The 26,433-nt window shown below is 54.2% G+C and overlaps 1 protein-coding gene and 1 pseudogene across 1 annotated transcript; both read right to left on the bottom strand.

The window, feature by feature from the left end:
* Positions 1-5,548: 5,548 nt before the first annotated feature.
* Positions 5,549-7,727, bottom strand: LOC130834428 (cathelicidin-4-like; annotated as a pseudogene).
* A 5,792-nt stretch (positions 7,728-13,519) lies between these two features.
* On the bottom strand, positions 13,520-15,307 carry LOC130834429 (cathelicidin-6-like). Its single transcript, XM_057704598.1, has 5 exons — positions 15,110-15,307; positions 14,878-14,880; positions 14,368-14,475; positions 14,175-14,246; positions 13,520-13,621 (listed from the first exon to the last, which is right to left on the bottom strand). Exons 1-5 carry the CDS (start codon positions 15,305-15,307, stop codon positions 13,520-13,522), a joined length of 483 nt encoding a protein of 160 aa, XP_057560581.1.
* Positions 15,308-26,433: the final 11,126 nt, after the last annotated feature.

Below are 26,433 nucleotides of genomic sequence, written 5' to 3' on the forward strand. Positions count from 1 at the left end.
GGTCCCCAAGTCGGCCTCCTCCCAGCTTGCAGGAGCCTCCTTTATGCGCCTCCTGGGCCTGATGCAATGGCCCAGCCGGGCAGCTTCCTGACCTGCCCCATCCCTGGCTGCCTCCCAGGCTGTGAGCTGGACTTGCCTCAGCCCCTGCTGTTGCCTCAAGGGATTGCTGGCCCGTGAGAGAGGGAAGCCTCTGTGCAAGGTGAAGAAATGCTTTCTCCATCTCCCTGGCAATGTCTTGGCCTCTCCTGGGCCCCACCGGGAGTGTCATAGGCAGGGTTGCTCAAGAGGGTTGAGTCGTCCATGATTGTGAGGGACCGGGCACTGCCTTACGTCCCCTCTGCCTCCACACCACAGCCTCCTCAGGATTCAGGGGAAAGCAGTGTATTCACCCCTCCACCTCCAGCTCCAGGCACTGCCTGGCACGCAGTAGGCACTCGGTTTGATGAGTGGATGCCAGTACCAACCCCTTCTAGACACTTGCCCACCCAGCCTGTCTCTAGGCAGACTTTATCCACACCATCCTTTCCACTGGGCCCAGCCCTCAGCCTGTCAGGGGTTTGGTTCCGTCTGCCCCCTGCCATGGATTCATCTCCATCTTTTTCTCAGTTAAAAAGCTTTTCCCACAGGTCCCCACCAGACATGGCCTGTTCCCCCGACCCCTCCTCAACCAAGCATGGGAAGGGCCAACGGCACTGTGACCACTGTTCAGTGCCCTCTCTCACACTCAGGCCACTGCAGACGGGACAGACCTCACTGATCCAAATTCACACTCAAGCCTTGTCTTCACCTATACGGACTCTGGGGACTCCTCTGTCCTTCTGAAATGGCCCTTGACCGATTCTCTCCTGCTGCCACTCTCCTGGGTCCCCTCGTGCCTCCCTGGTGGCTGCCGCTGAGTCTCCTCCAAGGACCCACCTCTTAACAGGCAGGGCTGGCACAGGTGCATCCAGGCTGCTTCTCCTCCCAGTCCTCACACATTCCTGGGGACTTTCCTTCCCAAGATGCCAGTTATCACGGACACACATCACTGGTCTGTGTCTCTGAGTTCAACACCCATGAGTACCCCTGGTTGTCCGCACAGGGCTGTTGGCTGCTTTCTGTTGGGTGGCACCACAGCAGCCCTGCGCTGAAAGCCTGGGAGCCCCACCTGCTGCTTCTTCCTCCTGAGGACACTCCCTCTGACCTCCCACCAGCCCTGCCCAGCTCCCACCAATGTCTTCTCTGCTCTCAAGCGAAGCCACAACCTCTAGATTCCACCTTCTCCGGTTCCAGGCTCTCCTTAGACCACTGTCCACCCTCCACACCATTTTCTAGGGGCTCCGACCAATTGCTCACTTGCACATTTCACCCCCTGCCTTCAGGAGCCCACACAGTCCTGTCTGGCATCTCGGCCTAGACTACTGTTCTCACTTTTCCTCTCCCCCAGCCCCACAGGCCTCAGGTGTCAGCCTGACCCCTCCACCCCAACCACTCCAGCCCCTCTCAGCCTCCCATCTCTGTGCCTAATCCCTCTGCTTGCCCTGTCCTTCTACCTTTGGAAGCCTTCCCTGACCTCTAACCAAGTCCAGCACCTCCTCTTCTGGGCTCCCACAGGCTTCAGGAAGTCTCTTCTTATTTGACCCCAAGTGACTCCCTGTCCAGTGCTCTGCTTGAGACACAGGTCTGGGGGCTGGGGGGAGGGGGGGCTTTGCTGGGAGAGCAGAGGTGGGAGAGATAATGGGCCCAAATGATAAAGGTCTCCAGAAGCCATGCAGCAAATTCTACCCCATCTCTCCTGTGAAATGCCCATGTGGCTGTGAGGCCTGTGATAGTTCTTGGACTCGGTTGGCTTACGGGACCCTTGGGGACTTGGCCAGAGACCTTCAGAAGGTGACAGTGGGGCTGGATGCTGCTGGTTACATACTCAGCCTTGGAGAAGGAAGGAGAGGTGGGTTTCTGTGCAACCTGCTTTCACGAATAGGTATTGCCCCAGTGGCCTCTTGGTCAAGCTGTATCCTTTCTCCAAGTCAAAGGAGGAAAAGGAGGTGATTACAGTAGAAAATAATTGGCAATGCACATGGTGACTGGGTGCCTGGTGCCCTGTGCTTTCCTGCCTCTGCACCATTGCATTTCCTAAACCTCAGGACTGAGGTCCCCTTCCCCCTCCTTCCATGGGGAAAGATGGTTGTTCAAGGCCAAGGTCTGATAAAGGAGTCAACCCTGGAAAAGAACTTGGGAGCAACTGGCCTATAACTGATGTTCCGTAAAGAGCAGCTGTTATTATCCACAGGGCAGAAAGCTGCCCCCAGGGGCTACTCGGGTCCTTAGACTTTGGAGTCAGGCAGATATGTCTTTGACTCCTTGGTTGGCCTCTCACCAGCTGTGACTTCCTTGCAAATACTCTGCTCTGGTGGAACTCTCAGCAGCAAGTGAGAGTGAACCCAGCTCAGGTGGCCTCAGACACGACTGAGGAACACCTGTGGCTCCATCATTTTCCTGCAGTTCTCTCCCCAGGCTCCTGCTTAGAGAGAGAGAGAAGCAGGGGAGGGGGAGGGGCAGTAAAGAGCCGCATCAGGAGTGGGAGGATCTCTGAGGCCACAGTAGCTGCACCCGGAGATGGTCAGGCTGGGCCCTGGGCACGCTCCCCACGCCCCCTCCCAACCCAACAGACGACACACCAGCCAACAGATGAGGACAGAGGCTCCTGCAGAGGCTGCGGAAGAGAGTTGTCACCACCGCGTGCCCAACCTGGGGCTCCCACCCCTCCCAGTGTCCCTGTATTTCCCTCCCAGTCTGGTTGAGCCAGACATCCTTTCCTATCACCTCTGCACTTAAAACCCCCAACTGGACAAAGCACAGCCTCACCTGTGTTTAGACACGTCCTCATCCCAGCCCCAGGGCCCAGGACTTCCAGGCAAACAGAGCAAAGTGGTTAAGAGAAGGAGCAGGGCCAGGGCTCAGCGCCGTGGCTTCCCATTCCGCCTCCTGTCCTACCCGCTGACCACCTACATGAACTTAAAGCTGACTCTCACAGCTGCCCCTCCTCTCTCTGTCTGTAAAATGGAAGATTTCTTACACCCGCATGGGAGGCCCTCCTCCCCTCCATGGAGAAACTCCTCCCCTCCAAACTTCAAGGTGAGGGTCAGAGACTCAGCCTCCGTAGAGCCTTTGCTGACTCCTGGGGGTAGAGGGGACAGCAGCCGTCCACTCCATACCCACCCCCTGCACATGCTCTCTTGGAGAAGCCTGGCACAGCACAGGCCGTCCTCAATATCCCCCAAGAAGTCCCACTTTTCGGGAGCCTCCCTCACGGACGCTCACTCACGTGCATGAGGACAAAGCCACCAAGATGCGTCCCGCATCTTCTTTTTGCCTGCTTGGGGACTGGAAACCTCCAGACGTGTTGGTGGGAACGCTATGTCCTTTCTATGTCCTAGAGTGCAGCCATTTAAAAAGAATTCTGTGTAAACTCCACAATTATCCATCAATACTGAAAGTGAATGTGTTCTGGCGTATTCATACAGTGGAATGCTAACCAAGAAATAAAAAGTTGCCCAACTGTAATTATATCCAAAAACATGTGGATTCTCACAAACATGTTTGCATGAAAAAATTGTGCACAATAGAGTATACATGTTAAAGTTCAATTTTCTATGAATTCCAAATTCTGGCAACACTAACCTAAGGGTTTCAAAGTCAGGGTCATGGTTGTGGGGAGGGGGTAGCGACTGGAAGGAGGATAAGATTTCTAGGTGCATTGCACAAATGTGTACATATACCAAAAACTCCACAAATGTACACTTATCATTAGTGCACATTTCATACGTACATACAATATTTCAACGCCCTAGGCCTCTTGGGCTCCCGTTCTACTCTGACCACTTTGTAAAATCCTCAGTGCCCCTTGGTTGACAGCACCGCCCCCACCCCGCTCCCCTCCTGCACCACCACCCTGGACACCTCGGGCTCTTCTCTCCTGTCTCCACATCAGGCTCCCCACCTGACCCATCAGGGATGAGTGCACAGACTCTGCACATCTCCACTGCCATCATAGGCCATGTTCTCTAGAAGCAGAGCCTCAGCTGGGAATTGAGAGGTATCTGATTTACTGAGGGGTGTTGGCAGGAGGAAGGACGGGGAGGGAAGCAGGATAGGGCAGAGGGAGGGGCTGAGCAGGGATGTGCTCTACCCTGAGACGAACTCCAACCTCACCCACAAAAGCCCTGGAACCGGAATTGCACCCCTGCATTAGGATTGACTAAGATGGGGGCTGGACTTTGATGTCCCCTCACAGTCAGTCACCATCCACAGGCTGAGGGCAGAGGGGACTGCCGGGATCAACTCGGCGACTCGAGGTGAGTGACGGGTGCCGCAAACTTGAAGAAGACACAGACACAGACTGAAGAGAAAGATGGGACCGGGGGACTCAAGACCTCTAGGATCAAGAGCCTTGCTGATTGATCCCACGTTGCTTTTATTGAGTTCTCGGCATAGCCTAAGGGTCTAACACTCCCAGGTTAATCCCATAAACAATCAAAGGCCTCACATGACTGGGGGCAATGATCTTTGTTTGCCCCCTGGGTCCTGATTTGAGCTGGGCGTGGAGAGCAAAGCAGCCCTGGGGGCAGGAGACCTCTCTCAAAAGGATTAAGGGTCTGTGCCCCACCCATGTTGGCCCCTCTGCGGCTGTGCCTGTCTTAGGTTGTTCCTCCTCTGAGGAATCTTACCCGTCTTTGGCTAACCAGCCATCCCTCAGGACCAAACAGGGTGATATTAGTCTCCACGCCCCGCACCCTCAGCTCCTCCACTGCTCAAGCAGGACATTCTGAATCCCATCGCTCGGCCCACATACTTCAACATTTTCAATGTTTCAAAAAGGTTCCAGAATGTCTTCCCACAGGGGACACAACCAGCCAGGCATCTCCTGGGGAGGCTGTGAGGGCAGCTGTGAAGGGGGCACCTGTGAGCCATTAGCATCCGTACTGCACATTTCAAACAGCTGGGGGACGGGGGCATCCATCCAATGAGGGGAATCTGGGCACAGCACTTAACAGCACTTACTGCCCAGTGCCCTGCCCAGGGACCAGCATCTCCCTGGCATTTCAGAACCAAGGTGGACAAAACAGTACTGTCACCTCCCACCACACTCATCTCATATGTACACCAGGACACTGACCAGCCCATAATCATGCTCTCAGAACCCATTCCCGCCTTGTCCAGCCTATCAGGGAATCAACCTGCTTCATATTCTTTGCAGTGTCTTCATCCCAGTTGGCCCCACACTCTGCCAGCTTCTGGGGCAGCCCTCCTTCCATTCTCTCTTCCCTCCTCTCCCCTTGGCCACTGCCCTGGGAGGACACGTCCTTGCTGGGCTCCCTGGTGAGTCACCCCTCGTGAACACAAACACACACACACACAAAGACACGCACACACAAACAGACAGACACGCACATATAGGAGGCCTCCCAGAGTTAAGGATTTGGTCCCAGTAAGTGGGAGGAGACCAGACAAGCGAAATTAAAGAACGGAGGAGTTTGCTTTCAGAAGATTTTATTTTTAAGAGTCCAGAAGTCTGAGCCAAGGTGAATACCCGTAGGATTCTTCCATGGGCTCACAATTTACCCCAAACTGCCGATTAACCGGAAAAAATCCCGCGAAGACTCTCCCAACCTGCTCGGACCTTGTCTCTCAGCCATTCAAGAACTCCAGTCTTCTGCAGCTGTGAACCAGGAAGAACCAGGTTACTTGCAGGGAATGGGCCCAGGGGTAAGACCCGTGTGCTCCCCACTGGACACCCCTTTCCAGGGCCACACCAGGACACTTGGGGCCCCACTTTGCCCTCCAGCTGTGACATCTAGAGCACAAAGTTGAATCCCTGACCCTACAGACAGATAAGCAAACGGAGGCCTCACAGATGGCAAGGGGCGTCCCAGGTCACAAGCCCGACCCAGCAAAGCTGGAGGGGAGCAGGGGCTGAAAGGTCATTACTCTAGTCGGTGCCTCTCAGAATTCAGCACAGTCAGGACCCCCTGGAGGCCTTGTGACAATACAAATGGCTGGGCCCCACCCCAGAGGCTGAGTCAGGAGGTCAGAGAGGAGCCTGAGATTCTGCCTTTCTGTCAAGTTCCCTGGTGGGGACCCCATGTAGAGAACCACTGCTCTAAGGGATGGCAGAGCCAGTCCTGGAGGCCTGGGGCTCAGGTGAGGGAGGGGCCAGGGCAGGAGGGCCTTTCTGCTCTGGGTGGGGCAGCGGGTAGTTTGCCCTAAGGATGTTCCGCAACCCACCCCTCTAGTGACTCCTGCAGCCCAGAAGAGGCCACTCACCTCATTACAGTTTATGTCAAATTGTTGCTTGGACCGGTCCAGGGTGATTGTCCCCACACACTGCTTCACCAGCTGGAAGGGGAAGCTCAAAGTCAGACTGGAACCCCAGGTCCATCTCCTCCCAGCATCAGCCCAGGGGGCGAAAATCTTCCCCGCAGCACCCTGTTCAGCTCCCCGGGAGCCCTCAGCCCCCAGCCTCACCCCTTTCTCCTTGAAGTCACACTGCTCCAGGGGCAGCTGGGTCGTCTTGGGGCACACGGTCTCCTTCACCATGAAGCTCGCAGGCTTCGGGGTCTCCGGGTCCTCGTCCTGGTCAAGGATCAAAGTGGGGAGACTGGGCTTGGGCTCACCCTTCCTTCTCTGATCTGTCTCCCTGCCCCCCACCTCGACAGCAGCCTCTCCAGCCCCTCTTGGGTGCCTGGCCCTTTGCTTGGGGCTGGGTGCTCAGGAGAAGGGGACAGAGCCCACTCCTGGCCTCATGATCACACAGAGGGCAGGTGCACACCTCAGACCAGCTCTGGTGGAGACACCTTCCCCTCAGAGAGGCTGTGGGAAGTCAGGGGCTGCCTGTAGGGAAAGATCTTGTCACTGGAACCTCGAGGCTGAGCAGAGCCCTCCCTGGTAGGGAAACAAGAAGGAGCAGAGGGGACTCAAAGCAGGGACGTCACCCGGCAGAGCCAGGGACCCCCCTACTCCTGGAGCTCCTAGAAGGCCTTTCAGCCTGAACAGGGTGTGCAGGACACCTGTTCCCACAGTAGAAATGCTAAGGCAGGAAGCCTCATGCTGGGAGGGGACCAGCTCCAGCAATGTTTCCTAGAAGAGGTGGGAGACGACTGAGAGGGAGAAGTGCCTTCCTGACAGGAGGTACAGCCTGAGCAAAGGGAGTGACAGTGTGGCCAACCTGGCAACCCCTTCCGGACTTACGGCATTGGGAGGCAGGTCCAGCTCCAGGAGGCGGTAGAGATTAGCTTCTGGGGACCGCTCATTGAGAAGATCCACAGCACGAAGCACGGCCTCCCTGTAGCTGAGGGTCTGGGCGCTGGCCGAGGGCACCACTAGTCCCAGCAGCAGTAGCCACAGTGACCACCGCCCCTGGGCAAGGCTGGCCCTCTGGGTCTCCATGGTCCCCAAGTCGGCCTCCTCCCGGCTTGCAGGAGCCTCCTTTATGCGCCTCCTGGGCCTGATGCAATGGCCCAGCCGGGCAGCTTCCTGACCTGCCCCATCCCTGGCTGCCTCCCAGGCTGTGAGCTGGACTTGCCTCAGCCCCTGCTGTTGCCTCAAGGGATTGCTGGCCCGTGAGAGAGGGAAGCCTCTGTGCAAGGTGAAGAAATGCTTTCTCCATCTCCCTGACAAATATTTGGCTTCTCCGAAACCCCATGGGAAGTGTCACAGGCAAGATTGTTCAAGAGGGTTGAGTCGTCCATGATTGTGAGGGACCAGGCACTGCCTTACATCCCCTCTGCCTCCACACCACAGCCCCCTCAGGATTCAGGGGAAAGCAGTGTATTCACCCCTCCACCTCCAGCTCCAGGCACTGCCTGGTATGCAGTAGGCACTCAGTTAACATTTGGTGAATGGTTGACAGTATCCACCCCTTCTAGCCTTACCCACCCAGCCTGTCTCTAGGCAGACTTCAAACCCACAACACCCTATTTCTGGGCCCAGTCCTCAGCCTGTCAGGGGCTTGGCTCCATCTGTCCCCATCCCCGCTCACAAGGTCATCTCCACTGTTTTCTCAGTTAAAAAGTTTTCCTCCACAGGTCCTCACCAGACATAGCCTATTCCCCGGCCTCTTCTCAACCATCCTAGGAAGGGTCCCTGGCACTGTGACCACTATTCAGTGCCCTCTCTCACACTCAGGCCACTACAGGCTGCTAGTCCTCATTGGATCCAAATTCACACTCAAGCCCTGTCTTCATCTATTCAGACTCTGGGGACCTCTCTGTCCTCCTGAAATTGTCCCTGACCGATTCTCTCCTGCTGCCACTCTCCTGGGTCCCCTCGTGCCTCCCTGGTACCTGCTGCTGAATCTCCTCCAAGGACCCACCTCTTAACAGGCAGGGCTGGCTCAGGTGCATCCAGGCTGCTTCTCCTCCCAGTCCTCACACATTCCTGGGGACTTCCCTTCTCAAGATGTCAGTTATCATGGACACACATCACTGGTCTGTGTCTCTGAGTTCAACACCCATGAGTTCCCCTGGTTGTCCGCACTGGGCTGTTGGCTGCTGTTGGCTGGGTGCTGCTGCAGGAGCCCTGCGCTGAAAGCCTGGGAGCCCCACCTGTTCCTTCTTCCTCCTAAGCACACTCCCTCTGACCTCCCACCATCCCTGCCCAGCTCCTTCCACCGTCTTCTCTCCTCTCAAGTAGAGCCACTACCTAATGCCTCCACCTTCTCTGGTTCCAGGCTCTCCCCAGGCCACTATCCTCCCTCTACAGTATTTTCCACAGGCTCTGACAAAGCACCTGTTTGACCATTTCACCCCTTACCTTCAGGAGCTCACACACCCCCATCTGGCATCATGGCCTAGATAGTGTTCTCAATTTTCCTCTCCCCTAACCCCGCAGGCCTCGGGTGTCAGGCTGCCCCATCCACCCCGACCACTCATGCCCCTTTGGGCCTCCTGTTCTCTCCCATCTCTGCACATGATCCCTCTGCCTGCCCTGCCCTTCCACTTTGGGAAGACTTCCCTGACCTCCAACCAGACTCAGCACTTCCTCTTCTTGGCTCTCATGGACTTTAGGAAGTCTCCTCTGATTTGACCCCAAGTGACTCCCTGTCCAGTGCTCTGGTTGAGACACCAGGCTGGGGTGGCCAGTGTGGGAGGTTGTGAGAACACAGCTGGGAGGATAATGGGCCAAAGCAATAGAGGAGCCACAGGCGAAGACGGAAATTCTACAGTTGTTGGAGGAATGACCGTGTAGTTGTGAGGCCTGGGGTAGCTCTTGGACACAGTTGGCCTGTGGAACTCTTGGGGCCTTGGCCAGGGCACCTCAGAAGGTGGCAGCTTGGATGGATGGCGCTGGTAGCACACTCAGCCTTGGAGAAGGAAGGAGAGGTGGGCTTCTGTGCAACCTGCTTTCACGAATAGGTATTGCCCCAGTGGCCTCTTGGTCAAGCTGTGTTCTTTCCCCAAGTCAAAGGAGGAAAAGGAGGTGATTACAGTAGAAAATAATTGGCAATACACATGGTGACTGGGTGCCTGGTGCCCTGTGCTTTCCTGCCTCTGCACCATTGCATTTCCTAAACCTCAGGACTGAGGTCCCCTTCCCCCTCCTTCCATGGGGACAGGCGGTTGTTCAAGGCCAAGGTCTGATAAAGGAGTCAACCCTGGAAAAGAACTTGGGAGCAACTGTGCTATAACGAATGCTCCATAAAGAACAGCTGTTATTGTCAACAGAAGTCTGCCCCCAGAGCTACTCAGGTCCTTAGACTCTGGAGTCAGGCAGATATGTCTTTGACTCCTTGGTTGGCCTCTCACCAGCTGTGACTTCCTTGCAAATACTCTGCTCTGGTGGAACTCTCAGCAGCAAGTGAGAGTGAACCCAGCTCAGATGGCCTCAGACACGACTGAGGAACACCTGTGGCTCCATCATTTTCCTGCAGTTCTCTCCCCAGGCTCCTGCTTAGAGAGAGAGAAGCAGGGGAGGGGGAGGGGCAGTAAAGAGCCGCATCAGGAGTGGGAGGATCTCTGAGGCCACAGTAGCTGCACCCGGAGATGGTCAGGCTGGGCCCTGGGCACGCTCCCCACGCCCCCTCCCAACCCAACAGATGACACACCAGCCAACAGATGAGGACAGAGGCTCCTGCAGAGGCTGCGGAAGAGAGTTGTCACCACCGCGTGCCCAACCTGGGGCTCCCACCCCTCCCAGTGTCCCTGTATTTCCCTCCCAGTCTGGTTGAGCCAGACATCCTTTCCTATCACCTCTGCACTTAAAACCCCCAACTGGACAAAGCACAGCCTCACCTGTGTTTAGACACGTCCTCATCCCAGCCCCAGGGCCCAGGACTTCCAGGCAAACAGAGCAAAGTGGTTAAGAGAAGGAGCAGGGCCAGGGCTCAGCGCCGTGGCTTCCCGCTCCGCCTCCTGTCCTACCCGCTGACCACCTACATGAACTTAAAGCTGACTCTCACAGCTGCCCCTCCTCTCTCTGTCTGTAAAATGGAAGATTTCTTACACCCGCATGGGAGGCCCTCCTCCCCTCCATGGAGAAACTCCTCCCCTCCAAACTTCAAGGTGAGGGTCAGAGACTCAGCCTCCGTAGAGCCTTTGCTGACTCCTGGGGGTAGAGGGGACAGCAGCCGTCCACTCCATACCCACCCCCTGCACATGCTCTCTTGGAGAAGCCTGGCACAGCACAGGCCGTCCTCAATATCCCCCAAGAAGTCCCACTTTTCGGGAGCCTCCCTCACGGACGCTCACTCACGTGCATGAGGACAAAGCCACCAAGATGCGTCCCGCATCTTCTTTTTGCCTGCTTGGGGACTGGAAACCTCCAGACGTGTTGGTGGGAACGCTATGTCCTTTCTATGTCCTAGAGTGCAGCCATTTAAAAAGAATTCTGTGTAAACTCCACAATTATCCATCAATACTGAAAGTGAATGTGTTCTGGCGTATTCATACAGTGGAATGCTAACCAAGAAATAAAAAGTTGCCCAACTGTAATTATATCCAAAAACATGTGGATTCTCACAAACATGTTTGCATGAAAAAATTGTGCACAATAGAGTATACATGTTAAAGTTCAATTTTCTATGAATTCCAAATTCTGGCAACACTAACCTAAGGGTTTCAAAGTCAGGGTCATGGTTGTGGGGAGGGGGTAGCGACTGGAAGGAGGATAAGATTTCTAGGTGCATTGCACAAATGTGTACATATACCAAAAACTCCACAAATGTACACTTATCATTAGTGCACATTTCATACGTACATACAATATTTCAACGCCCTAGGCCTCTTGGGCTCCCGTTCTACTCTGACCACTTTGTAAAATCCTCAGTGCCCCTTGGTTGACAGCACCGCCCCCACCCCGCTCCCCTCCTGCACCACCACCCTGGACACCTCGGGCTCTTCTCTCCTGTCTCCACATCAGGCTCCCCACCTGACCCATCAGGGATGAGTGCACAGACTCTGCACATCTCCACTGCCATCATAGGCCATGTTCTCTAGAAGCAGAGCCTCAGCTGGGAATTGAGAGGTATCTGATTTACTGAGGGGTGTTGGCAGGAGGAAGGACGGGGAGGGAAGCAGGATAGGGCAGAGGGAGGGGCTGAGCAGGGATGTGCTCTACCCTGAGACGAACTCCAACCTCACCCACAAAAGCCCTGGAACCGGAATTGCACCCCTGCATCAGGATTGACTAAGATGGGGGCTGGACTTTGATGTCCCCTCACAGTCAGTCACCATCCACAGGCTGAGGGCAGAGGGGACACAACCGGCCAGGCATCTCCTGGGGAGGCTGTGAAGGCAGCTGTGAAGGGGGCACCTGTGAGCCATTAGCATCCGTACTGCACATTTCAAACAGCTGGAGGGGCTTCCCTGGTGGCACAGTGGTTAAGAGTTGGCCTGCCAATGCAGGAGACACGGGTTTGATCCCTTGTCCAGGAAGATCCCACATGCCACAGAGCAACTAAGCCTATGCCCCACAATTATTGAGCCTGTGCTTTAAAGCCTGTGAGCCACAACTATTGACCCCATGTGCCACAACTACTGAAGCCTGCGCACCTAGATCCCAAGCTCCGCAACAAGAGAAGCCACAGCAATGAGAAGCCCGCACACTGCAATGAAGAGTAGCCCCTGCTCCCTGCAACTAGAGGGAGCCCGCATGCAGCAACAAAGACCCAACACAGCCAATAAATAAATAAATAAATAAATAAATAAATAAAAACCAGCTGGGGGACAGGGGCATCCATCCAGTGAGGGGAATCTGGGCACAGCAGTTAAAAGCACTTACTGCCTAGTGCCCCACCAAGGGACCAACCTCTCCCTGGCATTTCAGAACCAACGTAGACAAAACAGAACTGTCACCTCCCACCACACTCATCTCATACATACACCAGGACGCTGACCAGCCCATAATCATGCTCCCAGAACCCACCCCCCGCATTAGCCAGCCTATCAGGGAATCAACCTGCCTCATCCTCTCTGCAATGACTCCTTCCCAGTCAGCCCCGCACTCTGCCAACCTCTGGGGCAACCCTCCCTTCATTCTTTCTCCCTTCCTCTTCCCTTGACCACTGCCTGGGGGGACACTTCCTTGCTGGGCCCCTCATGTTTAACCCCTTGTGAACACACACACACACACACACACACACACACACTGAAGCCAGGATGATGGCTAAGATGGACACGGATCTGCTCATCCATGTTAAAACCATCACTTGCTCCCTAGTGCACTTTAGTGCCTGGGTCTGTCCATCTCTCCACTCCCACCCTGACCCCACACTTGCATGCCTGCCTAGAGCACTGAGCTTAGTGTCACTCCTCACTCTCCCATGCTGGAACACACTCATTTCCCCCATACTAAGCTCAAGTCCCTTCCTTTTCATGCCCATAACACTGTGGACATCACTGCCCAATGGAATTCACCATCCAGAGTTTTACTTTCAAGGGACTTTGACAAGCCAAGGGTGCCATGGCCTGAGGCTCAATGCCATTCATAAAAGACTCTGTTACCTTCTCACAGGGGTAAGAGGTCTAATGGTCAAAGAGCAGACAGTCTCACCAATCACTTTAGAAGGCACTGACAAAGCCTACAGACCTTCCAGCCAGGGGCCAACTACATCTCCCTTCTCAAGGTCTGAGATGAAAAATATTCAATTTTTTTTGCTGTCAGTGTTCATAAAGGCATGTTCATGGCATGAGAGAGACCTGAGAATGGAGACACTGTCCTGGATCTCTTGGCCCTGCTGCCTCACACCCTGTCCTCCTGGAGAGAATAACCATTTCTGTATTTTGCATGTGCAATCACATACAGACAGAGAAAAACACACACTCTCACAGACAGGTAGACACACATACATATACACATACACACACACAAACATACCCACATATAGAAGTCCTCCCAGAGTTAAGGATTTGGTTCCAGTAACGGAGGAGACGAGACAAGTGAAATTAAAGAATGGAGGAATTTGCTTTCACAAGATTTTATTTCTCAGAGTCCAGAAGCCTAAGCCAAGGTGGACATCCATAGGATTCCTCCATGGGCTCAAAATTTACCCAAAACGGCCAAGTAGTGGGCCAAGGAACGGGCCAAATCTCCGCCAAGTTCTTCTCAACCTGTTACGCAGCCGACTAAAGAACCCAACACTCTGCAGCTGTGAACCAAGACACACCAGGTTACTTGTGGGGAATGGACCCACGGTAAGACCAGAATCCTCCCCACTTGGATATTCCCACTAACTGGGCAACTTAAGTTCACTTTCTGGCTGTGATCTTCAGAGCATGTGGTTAAATCCCTGCACCCACAGACAGGTGGGGAAACTGGGGCCCACAGAAGGCAAGCCCATCCCAGCAGAGCTGGACAGGAGCAGGGGCTGAAAGGTCATTACTCTATTCAGTGCCTCTCAGAATTCAGTACAGTCAGGACCCCTGGAGGCCCTGTGACAATACAAATGGCTGGGCCCCACCCCAGAGGCTGAATCAGGAGGGGCCTGAGAATCTGCCTTTCTGTCAAGTTCCCTGGTGGGGACCCCACGTAGAGAACCACTGCTCTAAGGGATGGCAGAGCCAGTCCTAGAGGCCTGGTGAGAGAGGGGCCGGGCAGGAGGGCCTTTCTGCTCTGGGTGGGGCAGCGGGTAGTTTGCCCTAAGGATGTTCCACAACCCCCCACCCCCCAGCGACCCCTGCAGCCCAGAAGGGGTCACTCACCTCATCACAGGTGATGTTCATTTGGCCCTTAACCTGATCCAGGGTGACTGTCCCCACACACTGCTTCACCAGCTGCAAGGGGAAACTTGAGGTCAAATTGGAATTCCCAGGCCATAATCGTCCAGCCTTACCCCAGGGGGTGGAAATCTTCCCCGAAGCCCCCATTCAGCTCCCTGCAAGCCCCCAGCCTCACCCCTTTCTCCTTGAAGTCACACTGCTCCAGGGGCAGCTGGGTCGTCCTAGGACACACGGTCTCCTTCACCGTGAAGCTCACAGGTTTCGGGGTGTCCGGGTCCTCGTCCTGTTCAAGGATCAAAGTGGGGAGATTGGGCTCGGGCTCATGTTTCTTTCTCTGATCTGTCTCCCTGCCCCCGCCTAGACTGCAGCCTCTCCAGGCCCTCCTGTGTGCCTGGCCCTAGGCTGGGTGCTGGGTGCCCAGGGGAAGGGGACAGGCCACACTCCTAGCCTCAAGGGCACACAGAGAGCAGGAGCGGACCTCAGACCAGCTCTGATGGGAACACCTTCCCCTCGGAGGGGCTGAGGAAAGTCAGGGGCCGCCTGCAGGGAAACATCTTGTCACTGGAACCTCCACGCTGAGCAGAGCCCTCCCTGGTAGAGAGACAATGAGATGCAGAGGGGACTGTAGCAGGGATGTCACACGGCAGAGCCAGTGTCCCCTCTCTATCCCTGGAGCTCCCAGGACGTCCTAAAGCCTGAACAGGGTGTGCAGGGCGCCTGTTCCCACAGTGGAGATGCTAAGGCAGGAAGCCTCATGCTGGGAGGGGACCAGCTCTGGGAAGGTTTCCTGGAAGAGGTGGGAGCCCACTGGGAGGGAGAAGTGCCTTCCTGACAGGAGGTACAGCCTGAGCAAAGGGGGTGACAGTGTGGCAAGGATGGTGGCAGTAGCCCCCGCCCCATCCACCTCTTTGACTCACTACATTGGGAGGCAGGTCCAGCTCCAGGAGGCGGTAGAGATTAGCTTCTGGGGACCGCTCATTGAGACGATCCACAGCACGAAGCACGGCCTCCCTGTAGCTGAGGGTCTGGGCGCTGGCCGAGGGCACCACTAGTCCCAGCAGCAGTAGCCACAGTGACCACCGCCCCTGGGCAAGGCTGGCCCTCTGGGTCTCCATGGTCCCCAAGTCGGCCTCCTCCCAGCTTGCAGGAGCCTCCTTTATGCGCCTCCTGGGCCTGATGCAATGGCCCAGCCGGGCAGCTTCCTGACCTGCCCCATCCCTGGCTGCCTCCCAGGCTGTGAGCTGGACTTGCCTCAGCCCCTGCTGTTGCCTCACGGGATTGCTGGCCCGTGAGAGAGGGATGCCTCCTGTGCAAGGTGAAGAAATGCTTTCTCCATCTCCCTGGCAATGTCTTGGCCTCTCCTGGGCCCCACCGGGAGTGTCATAGGCAGGGTTGCTCAAGAGGGTTGAGTCGTCCATGATTGTGAGGGACCGGGCACTGCCTTACGTCCCCTCTGCCTCCACACCACAGCCTCCTCAGGATTCAGGGGAAAGCAGTGTATTCACCCCTCCACCTCCAGCTCCAGGCACTGCCTGGCACGCAGTAGGCACTCAGTTAACATTTGATGAGGGGATGCCAGTACCCACCCCTTCTAGAGACTTACCCACCCACCCAGTACCCAGGCAGCCATCAAGGCCACAGTATCCTGTTCTCTTGCCCCAAACCTCAGCTACTCAGAGCTTCAGCCCCACCTGCCCCCTCTCCTAGTCTTGTCCTCTGCCACTCTCAAACTGAAGAAGTCATGTCCCCAGACCCCAGCAGAGGTGTCCAGCTGCCCTTGCCTCTGCCAACCAACCCTGTGGAAGGTTATCGACCCCAGTGACCACACTTACTGCTCTGTCTCACACTCAGGACAGCTGCAGGCTGGCCAGCCCTCACTGGATCCAAAGGCTACACCCACGCCGTCTCTTTATCTTCACAGGTGCTAGGAAACACTCTCTCCTCCTGAAACTGCCCTCTGCCCATCTCCCTTGATGCCACTCTCCTGGGTCCCCTCGTGCCTCTCTGGTGGCTGCCGCTGAGTCTCCTCCAAGGACCCACCTCTTAACAGGCAGGGCTGGCACAGGTGCATCAGGGCTGCTTCTCCTCCCAGTCCTCACACATTCCTGGGGACTTCCCTTCCCAAGATGCCAGTTATCACGGACACACATCCCTGGTCTGTGTCTCTGAGTTCAACACCCATGAGTACCCCTGGTTGTCCGCACAGGGCTGTTGGCTGCTTTCTGTTGGGTGGCACCACAGGAGCCCTGTGCTGAAAGCCTGGGAGCCCCACCTGCTGCTTCTTCCTCCTGAGGACACTCCCTCTGACCTCCCACCAGCCCTACCCAGCTCCCACCAATGTCTTCTCTGCTCTCAAGCGAAGCCACAACCCCCAGACTCTACCTTCTCTAGTTCCAGGCTCTCCTCAGACCACTATCCACAATCCACACCATTTTCTAGGGGCTCCAAACATCTGCTCATTTGGACATATCACCCCCTGCCTTCAGGAGCCCACACATCCCTTTCTGGCATCGTGGCTTGGACTGTTGTTCTGAGTTTTGCTCTCCCCCAGCCCCACAGGCCTCAGGTGTCAGGCTGCCCTGTCACCTCCAACACTAAGACTCATCTCAGCCTCCTGCTCTTCTCCCATCTCTGCACCTGATCCCTCTGCCTGCCCTGCCCTTCCACCTTGGGAGGACTTCCCTGACCTCCAGGCAGACTCATCACATCCTCATCTTGGCTCCCACAGCCTCAGGACATCCCTGCTGATTTGACCACAATATGTCCCTGTCCAGTGCTCTGCTTGAGACACCAGGCTGGGAGGGTGGGGTTGCGGGGCGGGAGAGCACAGCTGGGAGAGATGATGGGCCCAAATGATAAGGGTCTCCAGAAGCCATGCAGCAAATTCTACCCCACCTCTCCTGTGAAATGACCACATGGCTGTGAGGCCTGTGATATTTCTTGGACTCGGTTGGCTTACGGGACCCTTGGGGACTTGGCCAGAGACCTTCAGAAGGTGACAGTGGGGCTGGATGCTGCTGGTTACATACTCAGCCTTGGAGAAGGAAGGAGAGGTGGCCTTCTGTGCAACCTGCTTTCATAGTCCAGATATTGCCCCAGTGGCCTCTTGGTCAAGCTGTATCCTTTCTCCAAGTGAGAGGAGGAAAAGGAGGTGATTACAATTGAAAATAATTAGCAACACAGATGGTTACTGGGTATTATGAAACCCTCCCTGTGCATTCCTGCCTCTGGGCCTTGCATTTGCTCACTCTTCAGACCGAAGTCCCCTTCCCCACCCTCCCTGGATCCTGTGTAGAGTCCCCTGCATGTCCTCAGACTCCTGTAATGGGGGGGTCTGCCCACCAGGCCACCAATGTCTGGCTTTCCTGGTTTAGTCCTCACAGTGTGTCAGAGTGGAGCTCTTCTCAGAAAAGACATCAAAGCCCTTGTCCCAGGCAGGTTGCCCCTGGCTCCACATCTGGTCCCTGAGACATCCTCACACACCCTTCACCCCAACAAACTCAGGTGTGCGCCCTGATCCTGCACTGCCCCCTCCTTTGCTCCTCCCAGCCACCTTTCCTGTGCAGATACTTCATGGAAAAGAGAACTGGACCCTAGGCTGCTGTGTCCCCAGCTGTGGGGACAGCCGCCCGCTCTCGGAGCTGACCCGCTGATGAGTGAAATGAGACCCACCGGCAATATCATCACACAAGGCCCCCAAACAATGCCAGACCTGCTGTTGGACCCAGTGCCCCCAACTCACCCACCTCACTCTCCATCCTACAGGGACACGGGAGGCGGGGAATTCGGCCCTCCCTCCTGCCCTCTGCAGTGAGCAGGGAAGGCAGCCACAGCTGCTGGGAGGGTGAGGATTTGGGTCAGGGGTGAGGGGCAGGACCCTCTGCTCAGGGTCAGCGTCCTCCTTCCCACGTACCACCTCCTGTGAAGCAAGGTTAAGTCCTCCTGGAAACCCCTGGGCCAGGCTGGGATTTCCCAGGCACGGGGCTTGGAGAAGGAAGGAGCTAGCAGGAGGGCAGCCCCACCTCACCTCGAGCAAACATCTAACCAGCTCCTCTCACCAGGATCTGGGCTGTGTGACAAGGGGAGCCGGGCCCGGGTGGAGGCTGAGTGGGAGGATGCCTGAGCTTTGCAGGAGAGGACCAGGCTCAGGGCCAGCCCCAGCCCAGGAGCAGACTTGTGGGCATGGGCACCTCTCCTGTGAGTGGGTAGTTACTGGGACATGGGTGTAGAGAGGGCAGCAGGGGGCCCAGGCCAGGCCTGTCCCCACAGGGGACAGAGGGTTTTCTCTCTCCAGAGGGGCCTCAGGTACATCTGAGAAGGAACACCCTCCCTCATTCTGCTACCAGGACAAAGACCTGCAAACCCCGGCATCTCAGGGTCAGCCTCCAAGAGACCATGTGCCGCAAGCACGAGGTACGTCAAGCCTATCTGGAGCCCAACTTCCAGGAGGCTGGAGTGAGACAGGACACCTCACAGAGGCCCACACACACCTTCCCCTTTCCTGGGTGCCTCTGCGGGCCCTCCCCAGGCCTGGCTCCTCTTAGTGAAGGTCAGTGCATCTGGTCATGGCTGCCCTAGGAAAGTAGGAAGTGCCCCTCCAGACGCTCCAGCCAGGCCCTGCCAGCTGCTATGCCCTTTGTAATGTGACGAGAGCAGGGACCAACTCCCGAGCAGAGGGACAGACTGGAGATCAGAACACAACTTCCACACATTCCATCTCCCCAGCTCTGCCACTCTCACGGAGCCCAGGTCCGACTCAGTAGATTCGGGTGGCATCTACATTTCTTATTTCCAAAAAGAATGTAGTAGATTTTTAAATTTTTATTTATTTGTTTTTTTTTTTTTTTTTTTTGACTGCTCTGCGTGGACTTTCTCTAGCTGTGGCGAACAGGGGCTACTCTTGTTTGTGGTGGGTGGACTTCTCACTACAATGGCCTCTCTTGCTGTGGAACACGGGCTCTAGGGGTGCATGCTTCAGTAATTGCAGCACACAGTGTCAGTACTTGTGGCAGATGGGCCCTGGAGGGCACAGAGGCTTCAGTAGTTGCAGTGCACAGGCTCAGTAGTTGTTGCACTCAGGCTTAGGTACTCTGCGGCATGCGGGATCTTCCCAGACCAGGGATCAAACCCATGCCCCTGCCTTGGCAGGCGGATTCTTAACCACTGCACCACCAGGGAGGTCCTGAAAAAGAATTTAGTAGATCTTAAAAGCAACTTTCTGCCCACTAATTACAAGCTGAGAACCACTGATCATGTCTCCAGCAAAAACCTGCTTCCTTAGGTACGAGGGTGACTCAAAAATTACCCACATTGTGGCTATACAATTATTTATTAGAGAAGATTTAATATGACCAGAGCGTGGATATTTTTTGCCTCACCCTAGTATTTTTTTCCTATCTGAAACTACCCTCTTGATTAACCCAACAGAGGGCAGCTGGGACTGCAGGTTGGATGTGGTGGAGATGGGGAGGGCTGATGGGTGGCAGGAGCCAAGAGGAGGAGAGCTGGGGCTGGTGGGAGCCATGCTATGTTGGTGTGAAACCCAAGCTATGAAGAGGACATAAGCAGAACCCCCCTGCTGTCCCTGGAGCAGGGGACTCTCTCCATTCTGCTGGGAGTTCCTGACATGAGGGTCACCTGTGTGCCCTTGGGCAAACCCATTGAAGGAGTTTTCTTCCAAGTTGCTTGCCAGTGGCAACAGCACGGACTGAGGACACTGGGGCCCATCCTGTCACCATAGCAACAACCCTAACACTAATCCCTGGGATGGTCATGGTGAAAACACTGTGAGGGGAGCCTGGGGCCCCTTGTGTCCTGCCCCCGTCACAGTTTCCCATGGCCAGTTGCCTAGGGTGTCTGGAGACCTGAGTCCAAGGATGTAACCTGTGTGTGGGGTCCTTCAGGCTACAAAGGGCACCCATGCACCCACCTCCCCTCATCTCATAGCACTCTTGTCAGGAGGGCAGGGCACGGCTTCCCACCAGTCTCATTAGGCCAGGGAAGAAACTAAGGGCAAGGGTGGGGTGGGACCGTAGCCTTGGGAGGGAGGTCTTGGCCAAGTCAGGGCTGATGGCAGCACCCAGAGCTCTGGCTCCTGCGTGAGTTTCTTGTGGCCCGTTTGGGGTCTCCCTCTCTCTTAGACTAGCTCCCTCGTTCCCTCCGTCTCACCCCAGCAACCACCACCCTGACCAGCCCTGCATCTCTCCTGTAGCCCATTGATTCTGGAGACTCAGTTCAAAAGCTGGGCATCAGCTCCAAAGCACTCTGGCCATCGAAGGGCTTTTCTGGGGCCCCCTTCTGTCTTGTGTTCCCACGCTCTTCCTTCCCTCCCTGGGCTCTCCCCTGCCCTCTGACTGCTGAAGGCTGAGGGCAAGGACTCAGGGGTTTTCTGGGCAAGTACCCAGGGAACTAAGTTCTCTCAGAATGGCTTCTGGGACTTTCTTCACGTGTTGTGGCAAGTGTGGAGTCACCACTGGCAAGAATCGGCTACATAGTTAGCCAATTGAAATTGCAGGGCCCCTTGTTCAAAAACTGTATAAAATTTCAAGACCTTAAGAATAAGTCCCTAGAGACTGTCATACAGAGTGAAGTGAGTGAGAAAGAGAAAAACAAATATTGTATATTAACACATATATGTGGACTATAGAAAAGTGGTACAAATCAACCGGTTTGCAAGGCAGAAAAAGAGGCACAGATGTAGAGAGCAAATATATGGACACCAAGTGGGGAAAGCGGGGACGGTTGGCAGGGGAATGAATTGGGAGATTGGGATACCAAATTGTACACTCTAAATATATGCAGTTTATTGTAAAAAATAAAAAAATTAAATTAAAAAAAAAAACAGAATAAGTCATTAGCAGGCTTCCCTGGTGGCGCCTGCTAATGCAGGGCATGTGGGTTTGAGCCCTGGTCTGGGAAGATCCCACATGCTGTGGAGCAACTAAGCCCATGAGCCACAACTACTGAAGCCCATGTGCCTCGAGCCACAGCTCTGCAACAAGAGAACGCACCGAAATGAGCAGCCCACACACCGAGACGAAGAGTAGCAGCCGCTCTCCGTAACTACGGAAAGCTCGCGCACAGCAACGAAGACTGAACGCGGCCAATACATAAAATAAATAAATTAATTAATTAAATAAAAAGAACAAGTCATTACCAAGTACCCAGCCCTCCTGAGCACGGTGGCCTGTGTGACTGCACTGGTGACACACTCACGATGCTGGCCCTGCCCCCGGCCCCAAAACCACAGTCATGGCAGGAAGAGCTCCAAGTGCCTGCTTCAGGAGTTCCTCAAATAGTGGAGATTTTAATTGCCTGGAAAATACAACATGCACTTATCACTTTGAGTCCCTGGTTCTCTAAAGTCTTCTCTAAGACCTACAGAAGGGGGACTTCCCTTGGTTAAGAATCCATTCTTCCAGTGGCTAAGAACCCGCCTGCCAGTGCAGAGGAAAGGGGTTCAATCACTGGTCCGGGAAGAGCCCACATGCTGTGGAGCAACTAAGCCTGTGCGCCACAACTACGGAGCCTCCACTCTAGAGTTCACAAGCCACAACTGCTAAAGCCCATGCACCTAGAGCCCGGGCTCTGCAACAAGAGAAGCCACTACAATGAGAAGCCCACGCACCACAAGGAAGAGTAGCCCCCACTCACCACAACTAGAGAAAGCCCATATGCAGCAGCAAAGACCCAATGCAGCCAATAAATAAATAAATAAACATATATTTATATTAAAAAAAGAAATAAAGAAGGGCTCTAAAAGGACACACTTCCTTCTTTAAAGCATTGCTATGGCAACTCCCATTGTTCAGAAGGGCAACCAGGCCCCAGCAGAGCAAGGGAGAAGGGGGCTCAACAAGGCTGCAGGGGTGCACCTGGCAGGGATAGAGCTGGACTCCCAGGCCAGTGCTCTTTCCACCACCCACAGCACCCCCAGCCATCCCACCTGGGGGCATCTGGAGCTGCTGACAGGGCCCTGGCCTCCTCTCCAGCCCAGTGCCCCCAGCCTGTCCAGTGGGGCCCCGCACGGCAGGCTGCTTCCTGGGCTGGAACAGCCTCCTCCAGCTGCCCAGCCACGCAGGCCTGACCTCCAGAGCCTTCGCTCCCCAGGACAGGCTCCCCTGGCCTCCAAGGCACTGAGTGTGGGCTGGAGAGCTGGGTACCCGGCCCTGTGAGCTCAGGAAGGGAGCCTCAGGCTTGTCCCAGGCCCTCCCCATGCAGGGGGCATCAGACGCGGAGCCAGGAAAGACAAGAGCATCCGGGCTGCAAAAGTATAATCCATAACTGATATTCCATAAACAGCACCTGTTATTGTCAACGGAAAGCTGCCCCCAAGGCCTACTCGGGTCCTTAGACTCTGGAGTCAGGCAGCCGTGTCTTTGACTCCTTGGTTGGCCTCTCACCAGCTGTGACTTCCTTGCAAATACTCTGCTCTGGTGGAACTCTCAGCAGCAAGTGAGAGTGAACCCAGCTCAGATGGCCTCAGACATGACTGAGGAACACCCGTGGCTCCATCATTTTCCTGCAGTTCTCTCCCCAGGCTCCTGCTTAGAGAGAGAGAAGCGGGGAGGGGGAGGGGCAGTAAAGAGCCGCATCAGGAGTGGGAGGATCTCTGAGGCCACAGTAGCTGCGCCCGGAGATGGTCAGGCTGGGCCCTGGGTGCTCTCCCCATGCCCCCTCCCAACCCAACAGACGACACATCTGAGAGAGCCACATGCAGAACGTGACCAGCCACACTTCCCTCTAGATGTTTCACTCCAAAGGCCCCGTTCACCTCTTTGCTGGGAAAGGCTCATTTTGTCGGTGTTTTCATTTTTCACCCTTCCTGAAATAGGGGCGTTGCTTTGTTAGGCTGTTAACATCCACTAAGGCCCAATAACAAGCTGGTGATGCCTCTTGCTTGGGCGGTAGTGCCAGGCATGAGCTGTGTCCGTATCCACAGGAGGACCGTTGCCTATGGTCGGCCTCCTTTTGCCTCAGGCTCCAGGCCGCGTAATTCTCAATCCCCCTCACCTGTCATTGGAAAGTTCTTTAGGACAAATTGGCCTGAGCGGGAGGCAGTCTGTACAGCCTGCTGGTTGCTTTCTTTAAGCACCTCTGCGTCCACAGCTCTTTAGCTGGTGTGCGGTGATCTCCTTCCCCCTCCAGCCTTGTCTTCTAAACTGTTTTACTGCCATCATGCAGCTGAATGGGGGAGCCTGGAGAACTCCCATTGTGCACGTATCCCAATGTCACTGTCCTAACCCTGGCCTTTCCCCAATGGCAGGACCCCACAGTCAGCGGTACTGCTCATCCTAAACCCTCTATTTCCACAGCCATCCAGCAGGATCAGGTACTTGACTGTGTGGAATGTCCACCAGATGAAACAACACAGATTAATTTAAAGCACATGGTAGGATCAGTGTTGGCTGAAGTGGTACCTTTTTTTTTTTTAATATATATTTTTATTAACTGCATTATACTTGGATTAAGTCAGGTTTTTTTCTTGGCTGCACCAAATAACATAAGGAACTTCCTCGACCAGGGATCACACCCGTGCCCCCTGCATTGGAAGCACAGTTTCTTAAACACTGGACTGCCAGGGAAGCCCTGAAGTGGCACCTTTGTAACCTAAAAAAGAGAGCCTGAAGCACTACCCTTGCCTGGACTGGAGCAGCCAGAGACCTCATGAGGAGCACAGAGGACCAGAGCCCTGTGGAGTGTGGCTTTTTCTACTACAAGACAAAAAAGGGGCAGGTTTTAATAGGCTTTTCAAGTTTGGCATAGGTGTGGTCCTAGCACCAGGAATGTCAAGTGCTTTACTTTGTAAAGGGCAACAATTTTGCTTTGCTGCTGGAGGGATTCAGTTTTGTGGATTTACCCTCATGGTTTCAAGAAACTTGAAACTTGAAACGGGCCTCTGAGTATTGTCATTTCTCAATCATTCCTGCACTGTTGATAACACACAAGGCAGAGGCATGAGATGGAAATCTTTGGCTTCCCAACCAACAAAACATCACCTACACATGAAAACGCTGGACAATGTTGTCAGTATATTGTGGGAAGATCCTTCCACTGCATGTTGAAGTGATATATTATTGAATACAGATGAAATTAATTACAGATGTATTCAGTAAACCCTAGGACAGCCACAGAAAAGTATTTTAAACAGAAGCATAAGTAGTAGGCCAAAAGTGGACATAAAGCAGAATCATAAAAACAGTTCAAAAGGGGAATTTCCTAGCTCTCCAGTGGTTAGGACTCTCACTGCCAGGGCCCTGGGTTTGATCCCTGGCCAGGGAACTAAGCATAAGCCAGAATCTTAAAAAGAATTAAAAATAATACTCAAAAGAAGGCAGAAAAGGAGGGTAAAATAAGGTACTAATTGAAAGAATAAAAGAGCTTGAGACATGAGGTTATAACGCAAATATGTCACTGATTACATTATGGAAGTGGTCCCGTGTTAACCACGTTTTCTAGTTTTGTACCTGATGTTTTCACAACCTCCCAGGTTAGTAGATGCCTAGAGACAGCAGACTCTTTCCCTCAGCACACCTTCCACATGCAAACTGACCAGCACCCCCACCCCACCCTCTCTGCTGGTGAGACTCTCACCCCCTGTCCTAATCGCCCCAGGGCCAGGCATCAACATCGTGGGCAGTCCCTACACCCCACTCCCAGCCCAATGAAATTACTCCAATGAGCCGACCCTAAACCTGGTCGGCCTCACCCTCCCGCCTCACCCGTTCCTTCCCTGGAGAACATCACGCGGGCTTCCCTGCAGTGCCCCGCCCTGGCTCTCTGCCTGTGACTGTCCTCTCCTGTGGACCAGCACGACCTGCTCCTCCTCCCAGGAACTGTGAGTAACAAACTCGCTCTGCATCAGTGACGGGCTCCGGATCTGATAATCTGACCACAGAAAACCCAAACGCTGGGGACATAGAAAACAGAGACAAATGGACTACTCTGGTGGCACAGTGGTTAAGAATCCACCTGCCAGTGCAGGGGAAACGGGTTTGATCCCTGGTCCGGGAAGATCACCCATGCTGCAGAGCAACTTAGCCTACATGCCACAACTACTGAGCTTGCGCTCTAGAGCCCTCGAGGCACAACTATTGAGCCCATGTGCCACAACTACTGAAGCCCAAGCACCTAGCGCCCATGCTCCATCTGCAATAAGAGAAACCACTGCACTGAGAAGCCTGCCCACTGCAATGAAGATTGGCTGTTCACCGCAACTAGAGAAAGCCTGTGCTCAGCAACGAAGACCCAACGCAGCCGGTAGATAAAAATAAATAAATAAATTTATTTTAAAAAGAAAAAGAAAAAACAGAGAAAGAGACAGAGAGGGAGGAAGAGAGAGGGAGGGAAAGAGAGAGAGAAACAATTAAGGCAAAATGGTAACATAGGTGACCCTGGGAAGAGAGAATATGAGAATATTATGCACTATTTTTGCTATTTTCCATAAATGCAAAATATTGCCAAATAAAATGTCTTTTTTAATTTTAAAGATACAATATTGAGGGAATTCCTTGGAGGTCCAGTGGTTAGAACTCCACACTTCCACTGCAGGCAGCACAGGTTAGATCCCTTGTCGGGGAACTAAGATCCAGCAAGCCAAGGTGCAGCCAAAACAAACAAAAACAAAATACAACATTGAGTAATAGGATAAGCGTTACATGCTATTTGTAACTTGCTTCTACTCTTCAGTCAAATTCTTCCCCCATAGCTGCCCCTTCCCTTGGGAATAATGAGACAATGAAACACTATTTCTCTTTATGTTGCTTAAAGTGTATTTTGATGAGTAAAAATATAACTTTTGGAGATTAAAGTGAATACACAAAATTTTCATTTACATAAATTGCACACAAACACACTGCCACAAACGCCCATAGACCCACACTGAAACATACACTCCTACCATCACATATATGTCTGCACACCCACACTCACAACACCCCTGCACAGCCATACACACACACACACCCCTGAACTACACACACACACACTTTACACACTCCTCATACACACACATACTCACACGTCCACACACATACAAACTCAGTCCACCCTCATAAACTTCACACATACCCACACACACCAAGACACATCCCACAAACACATTTCAGACACACCCTGACACCTACACACCATACCCACTAACTCATACCCACACCTCTCCAATACAACCTCACATCACGTGAATTACACTCAAACAAATACACAGCCACAAACACCCCACCCATAACCATATATTTCACAC

This window comes from Hippopotamus amphibius, chromosome 13 (genome assembly GCF_030028045.1).
Source record: "Hippopotamus amphibius kiboko isolate mHipAmp2 chromosome 13, mHipAmp2.hap2, whole genome shotgun sequence".
NCBI lineage: Eukaryota > Metazoa > Chordata > Mammalia > Artiodactyla > Hippopotamidae > Hippopotamus > Hippopotamus amphibius.